The sequence below is a fragment of the Anomalospiza imberbis genome, chromosome 13 (assembly GCF_031753505.1).
Source record: "Anomalospiza imberbis isolate Cuckoo-Finch-1a 21T00152 chromosome 13, ASM3175350v1, whole genome shotgun sequence".
In the NCBI taxonomy this organism is placed as follows: domain Eukaryota; kingdom Metazoa; phylum Chordata; class Aves; order Passeriformes; family Viduidae; genus Anomalospiza; species Anomalospiza imberbis.
In genome coordinates, this window is record NC_089693.1 from 15165044 (window position 1) to 15188009 (window position 22966).

At 40.0% G+C, this 22966-nt stretch overlaps 2 protein-coding genes and 1 long non-coding RNA gene across 11 annotated transcripts in view; 2 read left to right on the forward strand and 1 right to left on the reverse strand.

Annotated features, from left to right (window-relative positions):
• ENTREP2 (endosomal transmembrane epsin interactor 2) overlaps positions 1–2268 on the forward strand; it is a 92364-nt gene extending 90096 nt beyond the window's left edge. For all 7 annotated transcript variants that reach the window (XM_068204154.1, XM_068204147.1, XM_068204151.1 and 4 more), the window contains one exon: positions 48–2268. In XM_068204154.1, coding sequence (XP_068060255.1) covers positions 48–233 — 186 coding nt within the window. In that variant the 3' untranslated portion in view covers positions 234–2268. The remainder of the gene's footprint in view (positions 1–47) is intronic.
• APBA2 (amyloid beta precursor protein binding family A member 2) overlaps positions 1060–22966 on the reverse strand; it is an 87854-nt gene continuing 65947 nt past the window's right edge. Inside the window, exons 5-14 of one of the 3 annotated variants that reach the window (XR_011003838.1) lie at positions 22470–22615; positions 21113–21148; positions 19462–19548; positions 14892–15077; positions 11975–12154; positions 10699–10911; positions 9774–9893; positions 4482–4622; positions 2802–2980; positions 1060–1410 (exon numbers count right to left, since the gene is read on the reverse strand). Coding sequence is in view for 2 of the 3 variants with exons in the window: in XM_068204145.1 (XP_068060246.1) it covers positions 2909–2980; positions 4482–4622; positions 9774–9893; positions 10699–10911; positions 11975–12154; positions 14892–15077; positions 19462–19548; positions 21113–21148; positions 22470–22615 (1181 nt within the window). In the remaining variant the exon portion in view is untranslated. Of the gene's footprint in view, positions 1411–1726; positions 2981–4481; positions 4623–9773; positions 9894–10698; positions 10912–11974; positions 12155–14891; positions 15078–19461; positions 19549–21112; positions 21149–22469; positions 22616–22966 lie in introns of those variants that run through there. The other 2 variants (XM_068204145.1, XM_068204146.1) reach the window with 2 other exon arrangements.
• LOC137482026 (uncharacterized) lies at positions 8997–14898 on the forward strand. The gene is made up of 3 exons (XR_011003839.1): positions 8997–9164; positions 10595–10684; positions 14287–14898. It is a non-coding gene; the product is annotated as an uncharacterized lncRNA (long non-coding RNA).

Consider the following 22966-nt stretch of genomic DNA (forward strand, 5'->3'; position numbering starts at 1 on the left):
CCTCTTGTCCCCATTCTTTCCTTCTCCGCTCCTGCCTTTTTCCGCAGGTGATTATGAGTTCCCAGCAGAACGTGGGCAGCTGCAGGAAGCGGCTGCAGGAGGATCTGCACCTGCAGAGCTGCGGCGCCCTGAGCTCCCCCGCGGCCCTGGCGCGCCGGCCCCGGCTCCGCCGCGCCCTGGAGCGGGAGCGGCCGCACAGTTTAATCGGAGTGTGCCGGGAAACCATCCTTTGAGTATCCACAGGTATGTCATTGCAGCAGAGAGGTGTGGAAGAAACCAGGACTGGGACAAATACAACTAGCGGATGACTTTAAAAGGAAAAAGTGTCTTCCTTTGGAATTCCACTTTTTTCCCCACAGCAGGATGAGAACAGCTGTTTTTCTGAATGTAAATTTCAGCCTTGATTTTTGCAAACTTTTAACTGATTTATTAGTGAAGTCATAACAAGTGTTTTCCCAACCAGAAATGCATTTATTTCACTGTACTTACAGAAATGCTACTGATGCTGCCCAGCATTTCTTGAAAACCATTGCAAACCCACCAGAGACTGGCTGTACAACTTAAAAGTTGTATTTATTTAATGTACCTCAAAGTGTTTTAACTATCGTCAGTGTTTTAATAAAAAAGTATTTCTGGACTTTGCCTTTTCAACAAGTGATTTGGATACAAACATAAAGGTGATTTATACACACATACAGTGCTGTTTCTAATCCATTCTTCCAGTGTCTTTCATTCCAGACTGACTGATCTGTCCAATTAAAACCGCTCCCCCCTCCAGGGCTGCCCTTTTAAACTCCAGTACTTGCTGCAATGTGTTTTATTCCTGCTCTGTTCTGAATGTTCACCAGTTCAGTCCTGCAGTAGCATGAGCCACCAAGAACTGATGTTAAATCCTCTGCAATGTGACCAAAAGATGCATTAGGGAAGAAGACTGAAATTCTGCATTTCCAAAAAGCATCTTTCACAAACTTTTTACCAACACCAACTGGTAGGAAGTTAGGGGAATTTTTATCTAGCAGAGCCTTGAGTATTTTCAAAAAGAATTGTTACTCCAATTCATAGTTTTGACAATTTTATTACTAAAACATGTTATTGTGGTTCTGCTGCGTTTATGATTTATTTAACATTGATCTTTAAAAAAATATCAAAAAGGAAATACTGACACTGATTTCATTACCAGCATAAACACAGGTCTGCCAGCAACGTCTTCCAGTGCAAGCTTCATCCTGGCTCTTTCAGAGGAAATTGGAAAAGCCTTAAACAGAAGGTTCTCATAAAGAACCTACCACAGGTTGATGTTTCAGGATTTTAGGGGTTTTTTGCAGCAGTGCTTGTCAGTAGCCTTAGTTTCCATTTGAGGTTTAATCATATACTGGTTTCATTTGTGTCACTCTGAGCTGGGCAGACATCCTGTGAAAAGGTCACAAAGGAACGTAGCTGAAGATGGGTAGTTTAAGTTTTACAGATTCATCCATTTTAATGTATTTTAATTAGAGCATGCTTCTGTATTGATGTGAAGTTACAGTGACATCCAGTGGCAACAAGGTATGCTAATTGAAAGCTTCTACTCTCAAGATCATAATGATACACAAATTCCTAATTCAAGAGAATATTTCCTTTAAAAAAATCTGTGACCTTTGCAACTGCACTTAGATGAAGAATTAAATGATCTTCTACTTGGAATTTTTTACTATGTAAAGTTACACAACAAACAGAATAAGCAAGCTTCCTTTCTTATTTCAGATTTATTAGTGATAGGTTAATTCTTTCCTAAGGTCAGTTGCATGCAACACACTACTCCTTGAAGTACAGTCATCTAAAGCTCTTTAGTTACTGCATGGTAAGGCTTCTTAAGTCACAGTGTATTTTCTTCAAGGCCTTGGCCAAAAGAAAAAAAATAGACAAAGTTACACCAATTAACATTTATCTCATAAGGAATACAACTTTACTACTAGGTTTTTTTATCTACACACATTCTAATACTGCTGATGGTGCTAGGTTATTTGTCAAAACAATTTACATTCAGAACACATTGCCTTAGGAATAAGAATGCTTTATAAAAGACAGAAACAGGTAAGCATGGCTTTCCCATTTTGAGCTAATATGAACAAAAAGGTAATATGCAAAAATTAAAGGAAAAAAAACCCCAGCCCAACACATACATTACACAACCTGTGCAATAAGTTATCCATGAAATAACTCTGTTAAATCATAAAAATCACAAGCATTAAAAATAAATATGTATCTAAATAAATATTTTGATTTTAATCTTGTGGCAATTATTCTTTATTTAGCATATGAAACACTTGTTACATGTTTATGTTCACACCTTGCCAAACAGGTTACACTTGTCATAACAATATCAAGTACTACAGTGGTTTTCTTTACAGTAGAGTCTAAAAGTTTGAACTGCACACATTCCTTTCCACTGAAATACCATCGATTCAGCACCAGTTTTAAAATTATGCAAAGTCATCAGTATTGGACCACTTTATGGGACTGGGATTTTTTTTAACTTGAGGCAGCCAGAACTTTCTCTAATTGCTTCTCTTTGCCATCTCCTGCAGTCTCATTCATCAAATATTCACATTCACTGTGTTATCAAACAAGACAGACATACATCACTCCACATAAAGGTTACAAATAAATATGTTTTAAGTTCTATGAGAAAAGAGTTTAGAAGATGTTCAAAATACTTAAATGTTTACAAAGATTTTTGTCAGTGATTTTTGTCCTTGACCATCCTTCTCAACACTTTTTGTCAAAGAAATAGAAAGGAAGGAGAGAAAAGGCAGAGACACCTGTCTGTTCCTTGTTCTGGAGTCCTCAGGTCAGCTTCCAAGCCTTTCATTCATACAAAATACAAAATTCTCTTCAGCTAAGACAGCTTCAGCTTGGATGGAAGATGTTAGATGTACAGGGGGGTCTCTTGACCTGTTAGAAGTCTGAACATGGCAGCTGGCATAGTCTTCATGTGAATCTGTCAAGTGATTGCACAGACATTAATAGAGCTGGTACTAGTTTCAAATAATCCAGAAGGCCCCATCTGTCTCTCCCTGTGGTCAAAGTGCATTTTTTGTCCTGGCTTCTATAGATTTTTTACTAGAGTTTCTAGTTCAAAGTTCTCTGGTTTTAGGATGCTGGTTTGCTGTCTTTGCTTTTTTTTTTTTTTTTTTTTTTTTTTTCCATGTGGTTTGGGGTTTTTGTTTGGTTTTGGTTTTTAATTATTTATTAATGACAATTACGTGATGTGACATCATATAGTTTTAAAAGCCTCCTAAACACTTTTTGTTGATACAACCTACTCCAATTAGAGTAAAATTTTCAGACCTTAAATAAGAAGTAGAACAGATCTCCCCAAAAAATCATTCTGGTGTTCTGGTATTAATGGAGCTTAGATTTGTATTCTGTCTTCCTTCTCTGTGGGAATGTCATTTAATATTTTCACCTAATTACAGTATGATCCTCAGAACACAAAACTTGGACTTCGCCACCTGATGTTTAAATGCCAATCAAGAGTTGGTGGAACAGTTTCTCCTATGGCTAATGTACTTGAATTCCTTCCTCAAGGAGTCCTGGGACTCCAGTCCCCAGTGCCAGAGGGATTTCACTGAATAATGGAGTCCAAGGCTCAGGTAATCAGGTCTCCACCAGAACTGTGCTTACAGCTCTAAGTACTTATTGGACAACACAAGAGGAAGGAAGGGAAACTTTACTAACTGATAATACAGACCCTCACCAGCTGCCTTGATATCTTCTCTTCGTGCTGTGAAGAATAAAAACTTCATGCTGTATTCCTGCGTTAAGTGAGAAGTTACACGGTAAATGGGGACCATAGAGGCACGGAGGGGCTGTTGGAATCTACAGCTTTGCTCCTGACAAAGTGCACATACTCTGTTATGGTTTGTCAGATCTAATTTTCCAGAAGGAAACCAGTTGTCTTTAATTTTTGTCAGGAACTCTCGAGGGCGATCTGGCCAGGGTTCTGTATTTAGACTACCATTAAATTCACGAGGGATTTTGAAAAATTGGACAATCTTGCTTATTCATTGCTGATCTCTCTAGAAGTACTGGAGAGAGGTGTCTTATTTCCAAGGTAAGTTGGAAATTAAATTATTAAAATGTATATCAGTTTGCCTCTCTCAGACACAGCAATTCATTTCTATGGCAGATGCTGTTGTGATGAGCCATGACATCTTCACAGCCAACACCCCTGAGTGATTTCTTCCTTTAATCACTTGATTTAATTCAGACAGTAGGTTGAAGGTACAGAATTATGCCAGGAACTCTTAAAAATGAATGGAAAAATGCAGTGAATGTGCATCATTAGTTGTTAAAAAAATCCTGTTAATTGTTTCTTATTAGTGCCAAACTCAGTTTACTGATTTGGTGATTTTAATGCTGTGTTGGTACTCTTTTCAGCTGAAACATACATTTTTTTCAACTATTTTACTTCCTTGATAAAGACTTTGTTCCCTTACCTCTCCCACTGAATTAGACAATGCTTGTACTATCTTCTCATGAGCAGTAGCCACGACGCTCTGCCCGTTGATCTCGATAATCCGATGTCCCACTCTTACCCCTCCCCTCTCTGCTATTCCGCCTCGCATCAAGCTGCAAATCTGCCAAGAGAAAGCAATGTTTAGTGAAGTTTAGAAATACCACAATGCAGCACTCGCTAGGATTTAATGCATAATAATGAGTGGTGACACTGTAAGGATTCCAGAAGATGCTTTTTGAAAGTATTAATCAACAAGTTTTTAAATGCTCATTTAGTGGTTTGTTAGAGGGAGTTTTTTTCTGAGATTTCTGCCTATTATAATTTTCATTTTCAGGCTCCGACTGGGAACATAAAAATACCCTTCCCAGTGATACAAGTAGTAGCAAGGCAGAAGTGGGGACAGGGGAAAGAGATTTATTTATCCACTGTTGGGACACAACCTCCTGTGCCCCTGCAGGAGAGGAGGGAGCTCTGCTCTCCAGGCTCACAGCTTCCCTCCACATTGCTCAGTGCTGCTGGCCACGGGGAGCTCAGGATGAAGGAGGCAAGTTAGGCCATTCTTCTTTAACTGGCAGCTGAGGTTCCAGTAGAGAACTAGGCTCGAGTTCTGAATGTTACGACCCCTACAATAGGGTAATAATTCTACAAGAACTGCAGTCAGCAGACACAGTCCCAGCAGACATTGCTATCTAAAGCGTTCTGAGGTTGCAACACGCATAGAGTCCAGGCTGAAAGAGAAATCTCAATCCGGTGTGGGGTTGTGAATGTTTCCTCCTTAGCAACAGTATCTATGCTGCAAGGGGAGCCTCCCTGGCAGACTAGACTGCTGTGCATTAGATAGAAATTGCTGGTAAATTATTTCAAATTACTAAATCCATGAATCACACAAGGCAGATAATGTACTGCTCAAATCACTGGAACTAAGCAGCATTGGGATTTACCTTTTGTTTACTGAGGAAAACCAATTCTTGGAGGAAAACAAATGAGTGCTGGAGCATCAGCTAATGCCTGTTTCTGCAGTTAATGTCAATGGTTAGAATGATATGCCAAGAATCGTTATTTGCTGCAATCTGATCATTTGTTCAGAGCTGAATACAAGTATGATAAGATGTGGCTTGTGCCCCAGTGAGTTTGTTATCTAATTCACAAGCACAGTATGTGGGGAGATGGCCAGTCTGGAACCTGTTGAAGGTAAAACATTGTTTATGGTTGACTGGAATATTTTCCTGTATGGCACTAGTGGCACTAGCAGCTTTCTTTAAACTCCTCTCCAAAAATAACAATGCTATAAAGAAAAGAAATCCCTTCTCACTTGAAGTTCAGGCTGTTTTATATGAGGAGTGAGAATATAGTGTTATTCTTTGCTTATAAAAGGCCTTTCTCAGCCTTCAGGAAAAAAAAAAAAAAAAACAAAAACCCCAACACATTCCTCCTGCAGTGAGATTTATCTTCCACCATGCTCTCTCCAGTGGCTGAGTTACCTCCTGTAGTCCTTAAAGTATTTCTGGTGGGCTTCAATGGAAAGAAGCACTATCACTTCACAGAATTGTGTCTTGAATTTCAGTCACGTACAATGAATTGTTTTGCAGGTAGTTACCTTCTAATCACACAGCTCACAAGATAAGCTGTACTACACTGATCTCTTTTACAGAAAGCTTCTCAATTCAACTCACTGTTAGAGTAAGTTTGCTCCTTGCTGTTGGGGAGCAGTAATCAGAAAGGACAAAAAGCAGCTTGTTCCAAAAGAAACCCTGTAAATATATTTTCTGTGGTGTAAAAGAAAATAGACAGTACAGCTGAAATAAAAGCTTTTGGAGCAAATGGAAATATGATCCATCACCCCACTGGCATAAAGGCAAAGATAATGGCTTGCACATCTATCCAGAGCCCTTTTCACTGCGTGGCTCTCAAAGCACTTTTAGCACTTTTAATACCATCAGCGAGTTTTTTCTTTCTAACAGCCCCAGACATAGAAAGTGGTCTCTTCATTCAGGAATCCCTCTCCAGGGGAGGCAGGCAGCTTCCTTTTGTGAGCATTAAGTGTTTTAATGAGGTAGAAAGAGAAGCAGACACAGAGTGGCTCTGCCCAGGCTCCCAGACCCTGCTAAGCCAGCGACAGAGCACACAGAGAAAAGAATATTCTGCATTTACAGCAGCCATTTAGTGACTCTTGTATTTGCAAAGGTTGACTCAAAGCAGCCCTAAGAGTTTTGTCTCCAGCCAGTGGAGCAATGACAGCTGAAGCTGGCGAGTTTAAACTGAGCAGTACCTCTCAGTAAATATGGTTTTATACAGCCAGAACTCTTTAACATGTTGTATTTGTTGAACATGGCAACAGCTATAATATTAGATAAAGCAAGACACATCTGCTTCTTGTAAGCAAGAGTCTATATTCTATTGACTCTGTAAACTGAAGGGGAAAAAAAGAAGAAAAAAGGTGTAAACCACACTGATTCAATCCACTCAGCTGTGACAGGTTGGCAATGCCTTAGACAAGCTGCAGCATATCAGATATGAAACTTCAGTAGCTTCACAATCAGTCTTATTGCAACTGTCCATAGAGAAGCAAAGCATTAAGGATAAAATAGTGCCAAACTTTATTCTGTGTAAGTGCCTTAATCATAACCTATTAAAACCAGATTTCTCCTCATCTCACCTTTACATTACACTGTTGAAACCCTGTACATTTTTGCCAGTTTAAATGGCAGTAAACAAAGGCAGGGAAGAGAGAATAAAATGTTCTGTAAAGGTTTACTGTATTTTTAGATCGCTTGTGCTAGGCTAGGGACAGAGTAGATAGAGTTCTCAGAGAAAGTGAGACCTAGACTGAGAAGTGGTGTTTTATCAGCAGTGAAAATGTAACTGGTAATACACAGATTCTTTTCACAATCAAGAAAAAGAAATGTGATATACAAGGACCAAATCTAGAAAACAATAGTGTGATACATAAAGACCACTTGTATTTAAATAACATCATTTTAAAAGAACTGCAGTATAATGACTCAGAAGGTGGCTGATAGGTCATCTAGTGCTCACCTCCCCATCACACAACACTCATAGTTGTTACGTGTGTGTGCACAACATGCTTTTTTCAGCTGCAGCAGTGCAGTGTCTGCATCTGCCTGACACCCTGCGCGGGCAAGGCCAGCTCACGTGGGGCTTCTGTGGCCAGAAGCTGTTCTGTGTGTTTATGGGCTATTCCCACTAGAATGGCTCTGCATCCTGCACAGATGAGATAGGCAGGGTGAAAAGGAGCCACTGCAAAGCTGCTGTCAGAGGAGGCACAGAAATAAGTCCCAGCTGCATGGATAATGAGGTAATGGCCTACCAGAAAGAGGCATTTAATTCTATCTGTTCTGACAAGCCATTTATTTCTTTGCCGTGCTAATGCTGAGCCAACAAAGAATAACAACATTACTTCTGGTTCTGATCATAATTTGTAACAATTGCTGGCAATTACAAAACTGCTTTTAAAGAGTACAGTGTCAAACTACCAGAGAGAAATATTTTGCAGTTATATTTTCAAATGTTGAAAGCGTTTTTCAGAGGAAAGGATTTTACAGGCCCAGAGGTTTGTCTCCATAGAAGCCTAAGAAAAGATGTTACTCTCATCTTTTTGTTCACTGGCTTTCATATTCAAACAGACTTTTCATAAATGAAATGCACTGCAGGACTTTTTTTTTTCCTATATGAAAAGGATTTTTTTGCTGAATTTAGTGAACTTTACATTTGATGTCATTTGAATGTTGTTCATTTAACTGGAAGGAATGATGATCTGCCAGTGTGGTGACAAATGGCCAGAAGATGGAGGGAGCACACTGTAACAGAAAACAAGCAGAGCCTGCAGAATTTACTAAACTGAGGCTCCAGTCATTGTAAGAGATTAGCAGGGACAAGTTGAATAGATTGTCACACAGACTCCCTGTCCTGATACTTTTGCCCAGCCCTGATCCCACCTCCACCAAAGCTATGAATGGGCTCCTGAAAACTTGATAATCACACTACAGTGATGCTTACAGGTCCTTAAATGTATTCCCTTGTTTGGTCATAGCACCAGTGGAACATAGAAAATTTACAAAGGCAAGCAATCAGGAATGAGATCAGTGCCTCAAAGAGGGCACCCTCTGTGAGATCAGGTGAAACCAGATCGGGGGGTAGGAACCACTTTAGAGCACATCCAGCTGGACCAGGGTGTGCAGCAGTGTCCTTTATATGTCATCTTCGGTGGGAACATTTTAAACTTGGGTGGAGTAGTAACTGGGAGACAGCCAGGAGAGCTGCAAACCCACTCCTGAGCCATCTGTTTGCTGAAGTGCAAGAAGGCTCTTGAACCACATCTTACCGTTACTCGCTACTCTCCCAGCTCTCAAAGGCTGGTAAACAGAGATCTGGCAACTTCAATCGATGCATTTCACAGAACAGGGGCAGAGCCCACAGCCTTTGTGATGTGGTTTTCTCTGTGAGCAGCCTGATTATTTTTTTCCTAGACTGGAGGAAGAGGAACTGGTGATGGTCCTGCACTATGGCCAATCTCTAATGCTAGTGTCAGCCCCCAGAAGGGCCAGTGACTACCTGAGTTAGTTGTGTGGGGAGCTTGCTTTGGAAAGGTGTCAGAGAATGGCTTGGGAAAGAACTGAGAGAGGAGGACCCTGAGCTGCCTGGGGTAAGTGTTCACTGCCACATTTGTTCTCCTCTTTGCTGCCGCTATTACAGGAAAGCTGCAGCACAAAGAGAAGGGGTACCTAGGCCACAACCTATACAATTTGTAACGAGAGGTTAGCTTTTTTAAGAGTTCAGTTTTAATAACAGGAGGTCACAGTTATATTCCCATGCCTACTACCATGTGATCCACATAAATGATGCACAGCAGAAGAAAAATGAAAAGTCTTAGTGAGTGTGTAATGAAATTTTAAAAAGAGAAACAGAATCAGATCTAAGATTAAAGTGCTATAATTGTAAAAACCTTTTTCAACATAACTTTTCCTTGCAACTCTGGCACTGACACTTTTACATGATGAGGCTATTGCACCAAATAAACAGGGCTGTAAATCTTGTTGCTCTATTATGTAGGAAAATCCTTCAAGAATTTCTCCCAGTGTCATCCATTTGCATTATATTACTCAGAGACTGTAAGGTTTTAATAAACAGAAGAAGAAGTGTGAAGAAGTGAGGTCATGCAAGATTCTTTCAGGACTTCCATATGTGTTTGAAAAAGAAAAAACAAAAAGTAAAGGGAAAAACCCCAAAACAATCAATGGACACGGAAACTTACAATTCCATTCTGTACACTGAAGCCCAGCTGGTATTTTAAGTCTGGCCGTTTTATGAGGACAGTAGTAACAGGAGGACAGCTGACAATGTTCAGTTTGACTTGTGTCTGATTCTTGAGTCCCTGTAAGATATTCCATAAGTCAGTATTTCTGAAATGAATCTTGCTGTGCCCTCATCTGTGATTTCCTAATTACGAGAGTGTTAAGCAGCTGATCTGAGAAAGACCAGTGAGAGTTAACAGAAATTGATTGTTAACTTAGAGATACATTCCTCTTATTTATTTCCCAAGATATTTGGCTCAACAAAACATTAAAATTTTGCTTTTAATTACTACAGAAATTTAAACAAATCTTCCAATAGAAACCAAAACTGACTACTGCTTGCTCTTTCCCAGCATCTGGCTCATTAATCTCCTGCTTCTGCTGCTCTTGGTAAATCTGCACAGGCATCAGATTTAGTCTCAATGACTAAAGACAATGCATTCTGGGATTCCATCGTGTCTGCAGATTCTTCATTTGCTCACTTGATCTGTCCTGAAGTCTTCCAGCCTGCATCCATTTTATCTGCATGGAACCCAAAAATGATTAGGAGATTTTAATCTTCATATTTTATGCTGGAGGCCATGAGGAAGCTTAAAACTTTGAAAACTGAGTAACTTAATTTAGGCAAGTTTTACAGACCTGGCCTCATTTGTTACAGCCCAGTAACAAAACTGCAGTCATGTTCTCCAGCACTAAATTTCTGTGCATTATCATTCCTGAATCTCTAATTCTGCTTTTTGTTAATGACAGATTACTGGGTTGGGTTTTTTTTTTTTTGCAGTGATATGAAAAATTGTATCTGCTGGAAATCTACAGGATCACTCGTCAGAAGATTACACCTCTGTTGGCCTACAATCTACAGCACAGACTTGTAAGTTTGGGTACCTTTATGATCCCTTGGCATGTTGCTAGAGGTAGACCAACTAAACTGGTACCATTAATGGACATAATTTGGTCTCCAATGCTCAGTTTTCCTGAACGTGCTGCAGGGCCTCCATTCATCATGTTGGCCAGGATAACGGTGGGTAGAATGGATCCCCATCCAGATTCCACAATCACTACTCCAAGAATTTCTCCCTTCTGTTTTTCTAGCTGGAGCTGCAATTAAAAAGGAAAAACATTTTTTTTTTTGCTTTGATTTTTCTGACTTGGAGCATGAGTATCTCACTTGTTCCCAAATAACATCTATAAATCCAGAACCAAATTCTGCTCTTTGCCATTAGGTGGTAGCATGACTTTGAATGTTAACTGGAACACAGCTGCTTGTTTTCAGGGGCATCCTCCACGTGTTTCTTGAAGGTCATAGGGGTTTAATAAGCAAAACACTAACACATGGTTAACTCTGTAGGAAGTGGTGGAACTGGATGCCAAGGGAATGAACGCTGAGGAACTTTCTGTCCATGGAACCTGACAACCAGAGGGGGAGGCTCTAACATTTTGTGGCTAAGGCAGTGCCTGCAACCCAGGCTTTGTTCAGCTCAACTCCTGCCAGTGCTGCTCAGCTTGTCTCTTGATCTCAGGGCTTGTCTGTCCTTCTTTTCAGGCAAGGATCTCTTCACTATTATTAACATTATTATTATTATTATTAATATTGTTAATTACTGAATATACTCGTGCCTAGCATGTTCATGTAAGATCCCTGATGTAACATAAATGATCCCTTCTCCTGAACTGGCAGAAACCACAGCACAGCTAACACCTATGAAGTGGAGCAAAAGTTTAAGTAGAGAACACGCTCTTGAAACAAATACAGGGAATTACTTTCTCTCAAATGTGGAAGGACAGAGAATGCTGATGGCCAGCTGACTTCTGCTGAGGTTATCTATTGCAGAAAACCACAACTCTGTCAGCTCTTTCTGCGTCAGTACCTAGGTGAAACATAAAATCACCTTACACTGTGTACTGTGAATAGCACAGCGCTTATCTAGCTCAGATGTAGATGTACTTTATTACTGTTCTGATCAATGGAAACAGAAAGACCCTGAACATGAAAACAAGAAATCCTAATAACCCATAAAGCTGGTTTTAGTACACAGGACCGACAAAGGACACATGTTGAAATTGTAACATCATCCTTATAAATGCCAAAAAGTATTTCTGAGAACTACATTACTCTGAAAAAAACGGATCAATCTGAAATGAAAATCCAAAACTAGTTTACCTCTTTGCAGTTTTCTGAATTGGAGAAGTGTATGAGATCATCATTGTACATCTCTTGGGTATTGATGATGTCACTGTATTCTTTCTGACTGAGATCCTCTGGGTTAATTCCATTGGCTCTTAAAAACTCTTGGTAAGCCACACTGAAAGCCTGACCAATTGACTGAGCTATGAGCTGTGCCTAAAATGTAGAAAAAAGCAGCTCAGGGAAAGGACAGATTAACAGTTTACCAATGAAACCACAAGAAACCAGGAAAGAGATTAGATTTTAAGACAGAATCAAAATAAGGATCCTGCAAAGTTTCTGCATTAGCGTGGATATAAAGCCACTTTAAGGTCTGTTGTACAAAAAGAGCCCATTACATCCAAAATCAAATTGCAAACTCCATTGAAATCCCCTGCTGCTCTCCCCTCCTCAGTACGTTGCAGTAGCAAGCAGCCATATGCTGCTCATGTACCTGTTCCAGTGAGCACTGGGAGTCCTGGCTCCAGCCCAGCATGGAGCAGAGCTGGTGAAGAGTGCCACGAGCCCTGCCTCTGAACACAGGCTGTCTGCAGGGGGGAGGAGAGGAGGGATGCTCTGCTGGCACATGCCTGCTCAGACATGTGTGCCCTGATGATTCTGGTTGTGGTGTCACCTGCTGCTCCCCCACCCTGGTTTTCCAGGACTGAAAACACTGCTTCAGCAGAGCCACCTGCTCCCCTATTACTGCCACGATGCCTGTCCCACGTTCCCAGCAAACCAGGAACAGGACATCTAGGACAGCTCTTCCCATTAACACCTTGACTAGCAGTGTCAGGGATCGTTTCAGGAATGCAGCCAGAGCCACCATTAAAGCTTGCTAATGTTGGGAACACCCATTCAAAAGCCCCTGTCTTTCTTAAATTTTTGAGCACTTATGTGCACATTCCACTAGATGGCAAGGGAACACAGAGAAACAGAGATCGGTAAAAGGAATGTGTAGTCATTTTTCCTACATTTGAATTGTGTTTTTCTCTACTCTGACCTTACTGCAGCTCATAGGAGAATGCCATGTTGAGTTCTGTATATTCATGGGTCATCACTTGTGGGGTCATTGGGGCATATGAGTAACTCCTGATGATAGGAGACATTAATTGCACCTTAAAAATTGCCTTAAAAATATTACTAATCAAAGTAATACTAAAAATATTACTAATCAAAGCTGTATTCTGGAAATGCAACATAGCTTCTTTGACAGTCAGTACATTTTAAATGCATTTCAAATGCATGAGGTTTTCTGGACATTATAAATCTATCTTCTTACAATCTACTGATCAAGTGTTTTCTTTGATGCGAAGAGGTTGTTTCCTTATTTCATTTGTGCTGCTGTGCACAAAAGCACCAATCTGCTTGACTGGAAATGGCTTTAGAAAATCAAGGGTATCAGTCACAAATTGTTTCTTCATATTTTAAAGCGTATTTTCAAGTCTTCGCTCTATAGCAAGAGGTTTGTACAGAAACACAAAATATGCTGAGTTGGAAGGGACTCATCAGGATCATCAAGTCCAACTCCTGGCCCTGCACAGGACATCCCCAGAATTCCACCCTGTGTGCCTGAGAGCATTGTCCAAACGCTTCTTGAGCTGGGTCAGGCTTGGTGCTGTGACCACTGCCCTGGGCAGTATGGTAGTACAGAAGTCACTCAGGACATTTTCATATCATTCCATTGTTAAAGTCCATCACTCATTGCTGAGTCCTTCTGATCTTCATTGCTCCTGCTTTCTCTGTAGTTCATCCTGTGCTTTTGCCTTCATTCTACATTCCCAAAGCAAACATCTCCAGGTGTCATGCTCTATTCTATTGCTGCCAGTAACAGCCAGTTGTTACATCTTAATTTCATCTCAATCTCTGAGGTCTTATGAATGTCTGTGAAAGCATTATACACAACTTAGAGATAATGTAATTAAGTTACTTGAAAAGGTCACCCAAGCAAAACTGTGACAGAGCTGAGCTAACTGGGTCTCAGAACAACCCTAGTCTAGCAGTCTAACCTTTAGACAGTGCCATTTCTCCTTCACAGGCTTAGTTGCTTTAAAATAATGAAAATGGATTGCTTAGTTCAAATTATATGCAACCTCTGAGTTATGACTGTCTGACCCAAAGAACTCCATTATTTTTTAATTGGTATTATATCTAAATATATATACCTAGAAATTATATCTATAACCATTCCTATAATAACAATGATGACACATACTTAGTACTGCCTCTTACTGTCAAATTAGAAACTGACAACAAATTTTGCTTTTTCTGTTTAACTGGCTTGGTATATTTTTCCATAAATTTTTTAGGTTGAGGTACTTTCTCTGCCACTTCAGACAGAAGTACCTAATTCACTACAATCCCAAACCTGGATATACAACAGCAGTAAAGCAAGGTTATCTTCTTTTGTCACAAGAGGTATGGATAGCACATCAGCACTTTTCACAACAGTGAAACAGGATGTACAGCAGAGATGGACAGAACTCTGTGGTTCTATATAAAAATTCTAATTCGTAATCTTTGCTAGGGATGAGAAAAAAGAACTGAAAAATAAACAGCTGAATGTGGTCCTAAACACAAAGGATCAAGGGGCATGTTTGAGAGTATATACAAGTACAGGTCAGTACCCTCAGGGAAGCAGGACTGGGTAGAAGGCAGCCTTGTACAGCCCTGCCACGGCAGTAGAAGCGACTTGGCTTCAGTTAAGAAGAGGTCTAGAATGGTTCCACCTCATTCCAAATGCCTGGAGGCACGTATGTGTCATTTTGTGCCAACCCACTGGACTAAAGGATATAATCCAGAAGGACTGATCAATTTGATATCCTACAGGTTAATTTTGCCCATGAATGGCCACTGACTTCAGAGCTCTCTCCATGACCTATGTTGTTTAAATAAATAGATTCCATTTACTTACATCCTCTGATTCAAAGACGTGGCAGATCATTTTGTACTGCTTCTTGCCCTCCTGGGCCCCAGGAGTGGTTTCAATGCAGTCCTGGGAGGCGGATCTGGGCATGCGGCGCCGCGCCATCAGCACCACGATGTTCCCGATGTCGGCGATGTAGGAGATGGTGCGCAGTGCGTGGTCCATCATTGTTTCCTGCACAGAGCAAGGACAAACAAAGCAGTTCTCCATGCCTGCTGCTCTCCTGCAAATACTGCATCTGCCCTCTCCTTGACAGCTTGAGAAAGACAAGAGCTACAGAAGCACTTCCTATGGGCCCAGACCGGATATGCCCTCCGCAGTCGAAGGGAAGCAGAGTAGCTGTTCAAGACACTTGCTTCAATGGAAGCGTTGCCTGAGCAAATACAGCAGGGTTGCTACTGTAAAACAAGAATGAAGAGCTATGCTACTGTTTTACATTTCTTTTCACGCTGTTGGAAAATTATGTTATTTCTTTACGTATTTTGCTGTTGTTGGGATGAACTGTTCTTAAAGAAATAGAAAGGGCACACCTGAAATCTGCTTCTGGCTGGGGTCACTGGTCAGTTTGGAGACTTTTTCCAGGTTTTATCAATTGCTCAAACTAGAAACAACCAGAAACGTAATAGTTGTACTAACCAAACTAGTTGAGGATGTATCCTGACTGTCCCTGACCCTCACTCTGAACAGCTAAAAGCATCCACCAAATTCCATCTTAATTGGAACAAAATAATGTGGTACAAGACAATTCACAATTTTAATAATTTATATAGGCAGCCACGCTCTTTATGTAAACAGCTTGGCACTAGTTTAGCATTAGTTGAACAATTTTCTAAGGCCTAAGGAAGATGGATTGTTCTTCAAGTCAACAAAAGTAATTGTTTTAAGAATTTCAGTACAATTTGACTTGACAGACAAAACTACAAATTATCATTGTTTCTCAGAACCACTTGTCTTGCTGAAGATAATCACTACCCATAAAATTATTGTAATGATTCTTCTCAGGCTTGAAATAATGCTTATCCCTAACCTATGAAAAGTAATGATGGTTAAGAGGTGGTTTGGGAAGTGTCTCTAAGGGCTGCGGGGCCTCAGGAGGATTTACAGCACTTCTGTTAGAATGGAGAAACGTTTTATAATGGACATGTCTCAGCAGGATGTTGGAAGCTCTGCAGAGATAAAAGATAATTGCTTTTCAGCAGTGTGCACCAAGTATTGTGTAAGGGTGTAATCAGACATGCAGTGTGCACAAGAGTGAGTGCATTGGGAAAATGAAGGCATTTCATCTCACCTGCCAAGAAAGGCTTTCTGCCCATATCATCACAGAGAGGCTACCTAAATACTTTGAGGGTTTTTTTTTTCCCTTGTAGGGGTGAAAGCAATCATTCCTCCATCCCTCCCACATTTTTCCTGTTAAGAATAAGGCAAATACTATCTAGTGACTGTAAACATGAGTTTACTTTTGACTTACTTGTGACTTGACTTTTTCCTTTCTCCATATTCCATTGTACTCAAATTACCATTACCAATGTTTCTTTTTCACCCCTCTCCTTTATTACTTTCCCATAAATCCCTCCATCTCTGCCCATTTGCCTCTTTATCCTTTCCCTTATCCCTTTCTGAGTCCCATCCATTTAATCCTTGTTGTCCTTATATTTGTCCTTAGAAATTCAGCCTCTCTCAGGCTTTTCTGAAGCCATTGTTCTCCTGTCTAGATTGCCCTTTCTCAGATTCTCCCTTCTTTCCCATGGAATTCTTTAAGAATCTTATTTGTTGCTTCTCTTGAAACCCAAAGGACAGCTGAAGGAAAAAACCTAAGCATTCCTCCAAGCTTTGAAGTGCTGTAGTCCTGTGGGAGTGTGAAGACAGCCTAATGAGTCAGAGGATTTTGTGGAGCTGATCATGCACCAGAGGCTCTGCACATACACATTTGTGAGCTCTGTATATCTTTATTTTTCTTTCTTCATTTCCCCACCTGCTTCACTCCCAGCGTCTCTTCACTGACTGAGCAAGAAGCTGGGAGAAGCTGCTTTGGCTTCTGCTGCTTTGGGGCACTGAGTGCAACCCCACAAAGCTGTGCACAGGGAAGAATTCCTGTCCTATCAACAAGGCACGTGGTCAAACATAAGGCTGCTCCTACTTCATCCCTACTAAGCAGGTGCTCGATGGCTGAATGTATTCAGCAGCTAAGTGCATAAGCAACCAGGAGGTGCAGGGGTGCCATTTCCTAGTGCTGTTCAGGGCAACAGAATCACCACTGCTGGCTCTCTTCCAGCCTGGGAATGCACCTGACTGGTGCTGCTCAGCATTTGGAACCTTGCTGCATGTCATTTTCTGAATGGAAATGTTACATTTTCATTCAGCTGTTGCCTCACGTGAGCTATACAACACTACAGATGGATTAAAACACATGGCATACTGCAGAAACAGGGTTTATGTAATTGATAAAGCCATGAAAGTACAGATTGTCTCTGCCAGCTGCCATCCCAGCTGAAATAGACCCATGGTAATTATACCAGCCAGGAACCTTCACTAGCATTGAAAAGTGTTATCAAGCCAAAAATGCTAAAAGTCATGGGAATAATTCTGTAATAGCTCTCTGAACCCCCAAACAAAACCAAACCAACAAACAAAAAACACAACCAAAACCCCAGGGCAAACACTGGAGAGCTTGGAATTAGAACAATTTCCACTCTTACTGTTTTCATCTGGTTGAACAGCTCAGATACTGATGGAGCATTGCATTTTGTATCACTACAAATCTCAGGGGATCAGAAGAGTAAGATGCCAGTGCCTTTGACAGTGTTTGTGGGCTACTTCAAAGAACCTTTGCTTTTTATTTTTAAAAACATTGGTGTTCAGCTGAAATGCTGAACTATTTAAAGAAGTAAGAAGAGTGACTTCCACTAAGACTAATCCTTACTCAGCAAGGACACTGTATGTGTTAACTGCCATACACTCCAGCTATAAACTGTAGCTGTTCATTTTTCAATAACTATCTGTGGTCATCTTTGCACTGATAATTATGAGCATGTTATTTTCTGCTAATGCAGAAAGCAGTTATCAGCTTTGATAATATAATCTCTGGGTGATGCATGTTTACCATGAGGTGAAGAAAAGGCTGAGCCACAACTGATAGTGGTATTGTTTATGGTGGAGAAAGAGCAGTTTCAGGATGATTTATGGGTGGCAGGTTGTAAATATTGCTGCCCATGTTAGATGGGCTATTCCACTCATCTGGCTCATCTCATGGCAGCTCTAGTGGCATGTTAAGGACATTTGTTTATATTAAAAGAAAAATAATCAATTTCCTGGAGATACTACCATTACCCTCACATTAAAGGATAGTAATGCTCCTAAATTTCAGGAAGAAGAAGGTGCTTCATAGTTTCCATTGTTAGAAAACAAATTATAAGTAAAACCAAACCCCTAAATTTAGAGTGCTACATTTATCTTTGTTCAAGTGTCTCCTATAGTTTCAGCTCATTTCTTCATTTAGCCATATTTCTGAATTCTCATCGGATACACCAAGTTACAAGTTCAATAACCATTTTCTCTTTCTATTTTCCAAGTTGTTTATGAAAATACTGGACAGTACTACATTAGAGGAACATGCTAATGAGTCTCACTCTGCCCTTTTTCTCTTTACATTGCCACATAGATGGCAATATATCAGACATAACTACACTCTGAAATTTTTATAAGCCTGCTTTTATCTCTAGATATATATCTAGATTATATAATCTTGAAAATGTTATATTATACTAAAGCCTTATTTAGGTAAAGAGATGACATGTGCTGCTTCTGTGCCATGGACAAATATATCCCCTGAACAAAAGGAAACTATTGACTGGGCATGATTTACTTCTGATAAAACATTGCTAAAATTACCTTTTCAATGCCTCTCACAAGAATGAAAATTTGAAGACTTCATGTAAGTATGATCAAGTTTATGAGTTCTTTTGAGATTACTAAATATTGGGATTCATGTATAAATTATCTGTATTTCATTGTAAATTCCTCAAAAACTCCTTTTTATGAAGATCACCTCTTGTTGAATATACAAGCATTCCTAGAAGATGAGGCTGGTCATTGCTGTGATATCCAAATCCTGCTTTTATATGAACGATTAATAATTTACCTTAGGCAAGAGGGTGGTGGCTCAGATGTGATTTATGGAAAAAAACCTGAGGTTAAATCTTACAAATGGCAGGATATGCATGGCTTAGTCAAAGCAGCAAATGACTTCCCTGTTGGACTGTAAATCTGGGTTCTGAAGCTGTCCCAGAGGAGTGGTGTACATGCTTTCTGAAAGGCTTCTGAATCTTTTTTTGAATTGAGTTGAATTATAGCTCAATTATAGCAACATCCAGATATCTTCCAATACATCAAATAAGCAAAACAAGTGTCAGTCTTACTATATTGGCAAGTGTTAGAACAATAGGAGCTCTTTCTGAATACTCATACTTGAATTTATCCAGGTTCAATAAGGAGTCTCACTAATTGTATAAGAGCACGGTCTAACGCAACATTATTCTCCAAGAGTTTAAATCCAACTTACCTGTGTGTCTGCATTTAAAACTTTGATTCTCTGTGTGGAGATGAACAGATCCACTTCAGTCAAGGCCTGGGAATCTCCCTCTGAGGTCTAAAAGACAGATGATGTTTTACAAAGGAATTTGTAATTTTCAGAATGACAAATTCACTGACTGCTTCGAGCATAATGTGATGTAAGACAACTGCACTTTAAACCATTACAGAGCTGGCTATTCAAAGGTGTTTCTAAAGACATGCAAAGAGTACATTTATTGCATAGACAGAGTGAAGCCTACTCTGATCTTCTGGGTAAGAGGGAATTTTTGGAGCCTGTGGGATTGACAGCTCAAGTATTAAAATTCTCTATTTATAGCCAAAACAGGCAAAAAAATATGGCTGCTTTTCCCTCACTTCCTCACTGATGCACTTCAGTACTTGAGGCACCAGACTTGAGAAAGTAGGAGCACTGAGAAGGTGACTTAGTTCCCATCAGCTGTTTAGCCCTGCCACCTTCAGTGAGCTGACCAGAAAAAGTGCAAACTGATGCTCAGTACTGTGGTGGGGTTTAGGAATTTTTTTTTTTAGCTTTTTGGTTTTTCCTGGAAAATAAAGACCCAAGCACTGAACTGATGTTTCTCTCATACCACAGAAGGCTATCAGGGGACTTTTAGACCACAGCTTCTTCTGAGCACTGCTCACTAGGGAAACACTTCCATACCCCATCAGAGGGCATGGTCACAGGGCAAGAGGGATTACAATGCAATGCCACGCTCCAGTGTGAGTCCTGGCTCTGTCCGCTTGAGAAAACAGAAGAAGAGGTGGCAAAGCAACTGCTACCTCTCACTGAAGCATTGTCCAAGAGCTTCCCTAATTCTCTAGTCCAGCAGGACCGTATGGATTCCTCCAGGCTGCTTGGGCACAGGGCACCACTGCAGCTGGTACTGAGCAGCACCCGTGGCAGCAGCCTCAGAATAAAATGGGCACAGATTGTCTCGGCCTGGGCTAGAGGCAGGCACCAGTCTCCAGGTCAGACACTGGCTCAGAAGGAGAATGATGTACTTGCTAATCCTTTTTGGAGTTATAAAGGCTTAGCTATGCCTATAATTCATTTAGATTAATTTTATCCAAATTAGCTTCCAACAGCACACAAAGCAAGCACATACTTTGGCAGACAATACTTGTATTGCTTCCATCCTTACGGTGATATTTTTGTCATTTGTATTTAGTTATCTGAAGTATTGTTTTTAACTGAGTGCAATGTTTCCTGTATGAATTGTTCCAGCTACTATGTGGTGAATTTATTTTGGTTTTAAATATCAACAATAACTTAATAAATATACAGTAAGTCACAGGCACAGGAAGTATGTCTTACTACTTTGGCTAGTAAAATCAAAATAAGCATTACATTCAAAAACATCTCCCAGATAACAATGGCTGTACATCTGGAGTAAACAAATCACAGGTATTCAACAGGAGAAGGGCAGGCACTCCAGCAAATGAACAATGAAGAAAATGAGTTCATTTTACTCCATTCACTATTTTACACTGCGGACCAAAGAAGAAACCAAAATGACAACTTTATGAGGATCTGTAATGAAAGACATGACACTCCATGGAAAACAAGGACAACAAAAATGTAAGTAAACATTAGCATTCAAGAAAAACAGTTTACACACCGCTTTTTTCTTGATTTTAGCCGCCTTTTGCATCCTCTGAGGAGTAGCATAAAAAAAGAATGCAGACAGATGTACACAAAGGGAAAGAGAAAACACAGTGTGGGAAGTCAGGGAAACTTTGACTGTGAATCCAGACTGCTGAAAATTAAAAAACTGGGAGCAGTGGGGGAATGATGTGCAAGAGAAAGATTTGTTTATACTTTATGCAGTTCTCAAGCATAACTGGATTTCATGGCATTGTGCATATTCACAATTGATTACAAAAGAATTGGTACCAAAGTGTTGTCTGTTATCAGCTGCTCCCAACACTTATTCTGCCAAATTTCCAGCAGTCAAAAATGGCAGCACATGCATCTTCAACCCAAGGTTTTGTCTCCATGTTCATCACACATCTACATGTAACTGTTGAACCAAACACAGCTCAAGCCCCCTGCCATGACTGTCTAGAATACTCAGGTACCCCTGACAGATTTGAGTTGGTATTAATACATACAACAGTTTTTAGGGAGTTAATTGCAATCAACAATTACTTACTGTAGCTTGAGATATCATAATATGCTAAATAGAAAGGTTTGGAAAGTGTAAAGAACTGGACCTTTCTTGCATTCCACTTCTTTCTAAATGCTAAATCAATCATCAGTCATGACAATCTCTTGTAAGTGGCCTTTCCAAACTTGTTTCCTTCAAAACCATGCAAATTTTAGCAATTAAGTACTTCACTGACTATGCACATACTTTTTCTCCCAGCACTTAAATGTGCCTCTAACAGTGTCTTTATTCAGATGAGGTATTTACATCTGAGGTAAAATAACTTCTAAAATAAAAATCTACTACTTAGATTCTTAACCAAAATACTATTTTCTTTACACAGCTGTATGAAGCAATCTATGATACATTATTTACAAAGAAATTGTTCACTGTAAATAACACCAAATCCAAACACAATAGCAATGAATATTCTTGTCCTAAAAAAGTCATAATATAAGTAATAATATTGAGATTAATTTTCTCAATTTGTAGTACGTTAAAGGAAGTAATAACAGAAGAGAAAGACTACAGTCAAACAAATAACCCAGTGTTTTGCCACTGGAATATTTTCTAGTTGCAATCTGCAATTTGTCTCTCGTACTTGAATTTGTTAAACAGCTTCCAAAGAATTTTGAATAGGCTCTGGAATAATTTCTATTTTGCTGTATGCATTTTTACAGCAAGCACTGTAAACTAATGGCATTTACAATACTGATCTATACTTACCTAACTGCACCTCAGGAGAGGTTTGAGGCTGCAGATCCTGCAGCATTCAGAGTCAGCTGTTAAAGGACCAGAGAGTATTCTACAGCCCAGAAAGATTGCCTACCTTGACACGGCTCACTGCCTCCTGGGCCTGCATCATGCGGATGTTTTTGGAAGGGTTGCGCTCAGACAGCAGCTGGGTGGAGCCCAGGTAATTGGCTGCAAAGATGATTCCATCAATGAGGTCCTCAGGTTCACAAGGTCCTGGAACTGACAGGAGGCATTTATAGTTACTGCCTTTCTAAGGAGTGGGGAGGTGAGAAATTGAATAAAGGATATTGAGGCTTGAACAACCTTTCTAATACTGGGACTATGCTCACCATCCTCTTTATTCAGCTGTTAAGCTTTAAATCCAGCTTGATTAGATTGACAGTAAAGAACAGTCATTCCAGAGTTTGGCTGAAATCTCTTGATACTGAACATTTTTTATTCCTCAACAGTTTTATAAAATAAATGTGCTTTGAGCTAGATCCACTTGATGACCTTCTAATGCATTGTTTTTTAAGTATAAAAATCTTGTGTGAGGACAAAAATGACACTGAAGGGAATGTTAATTTCAAA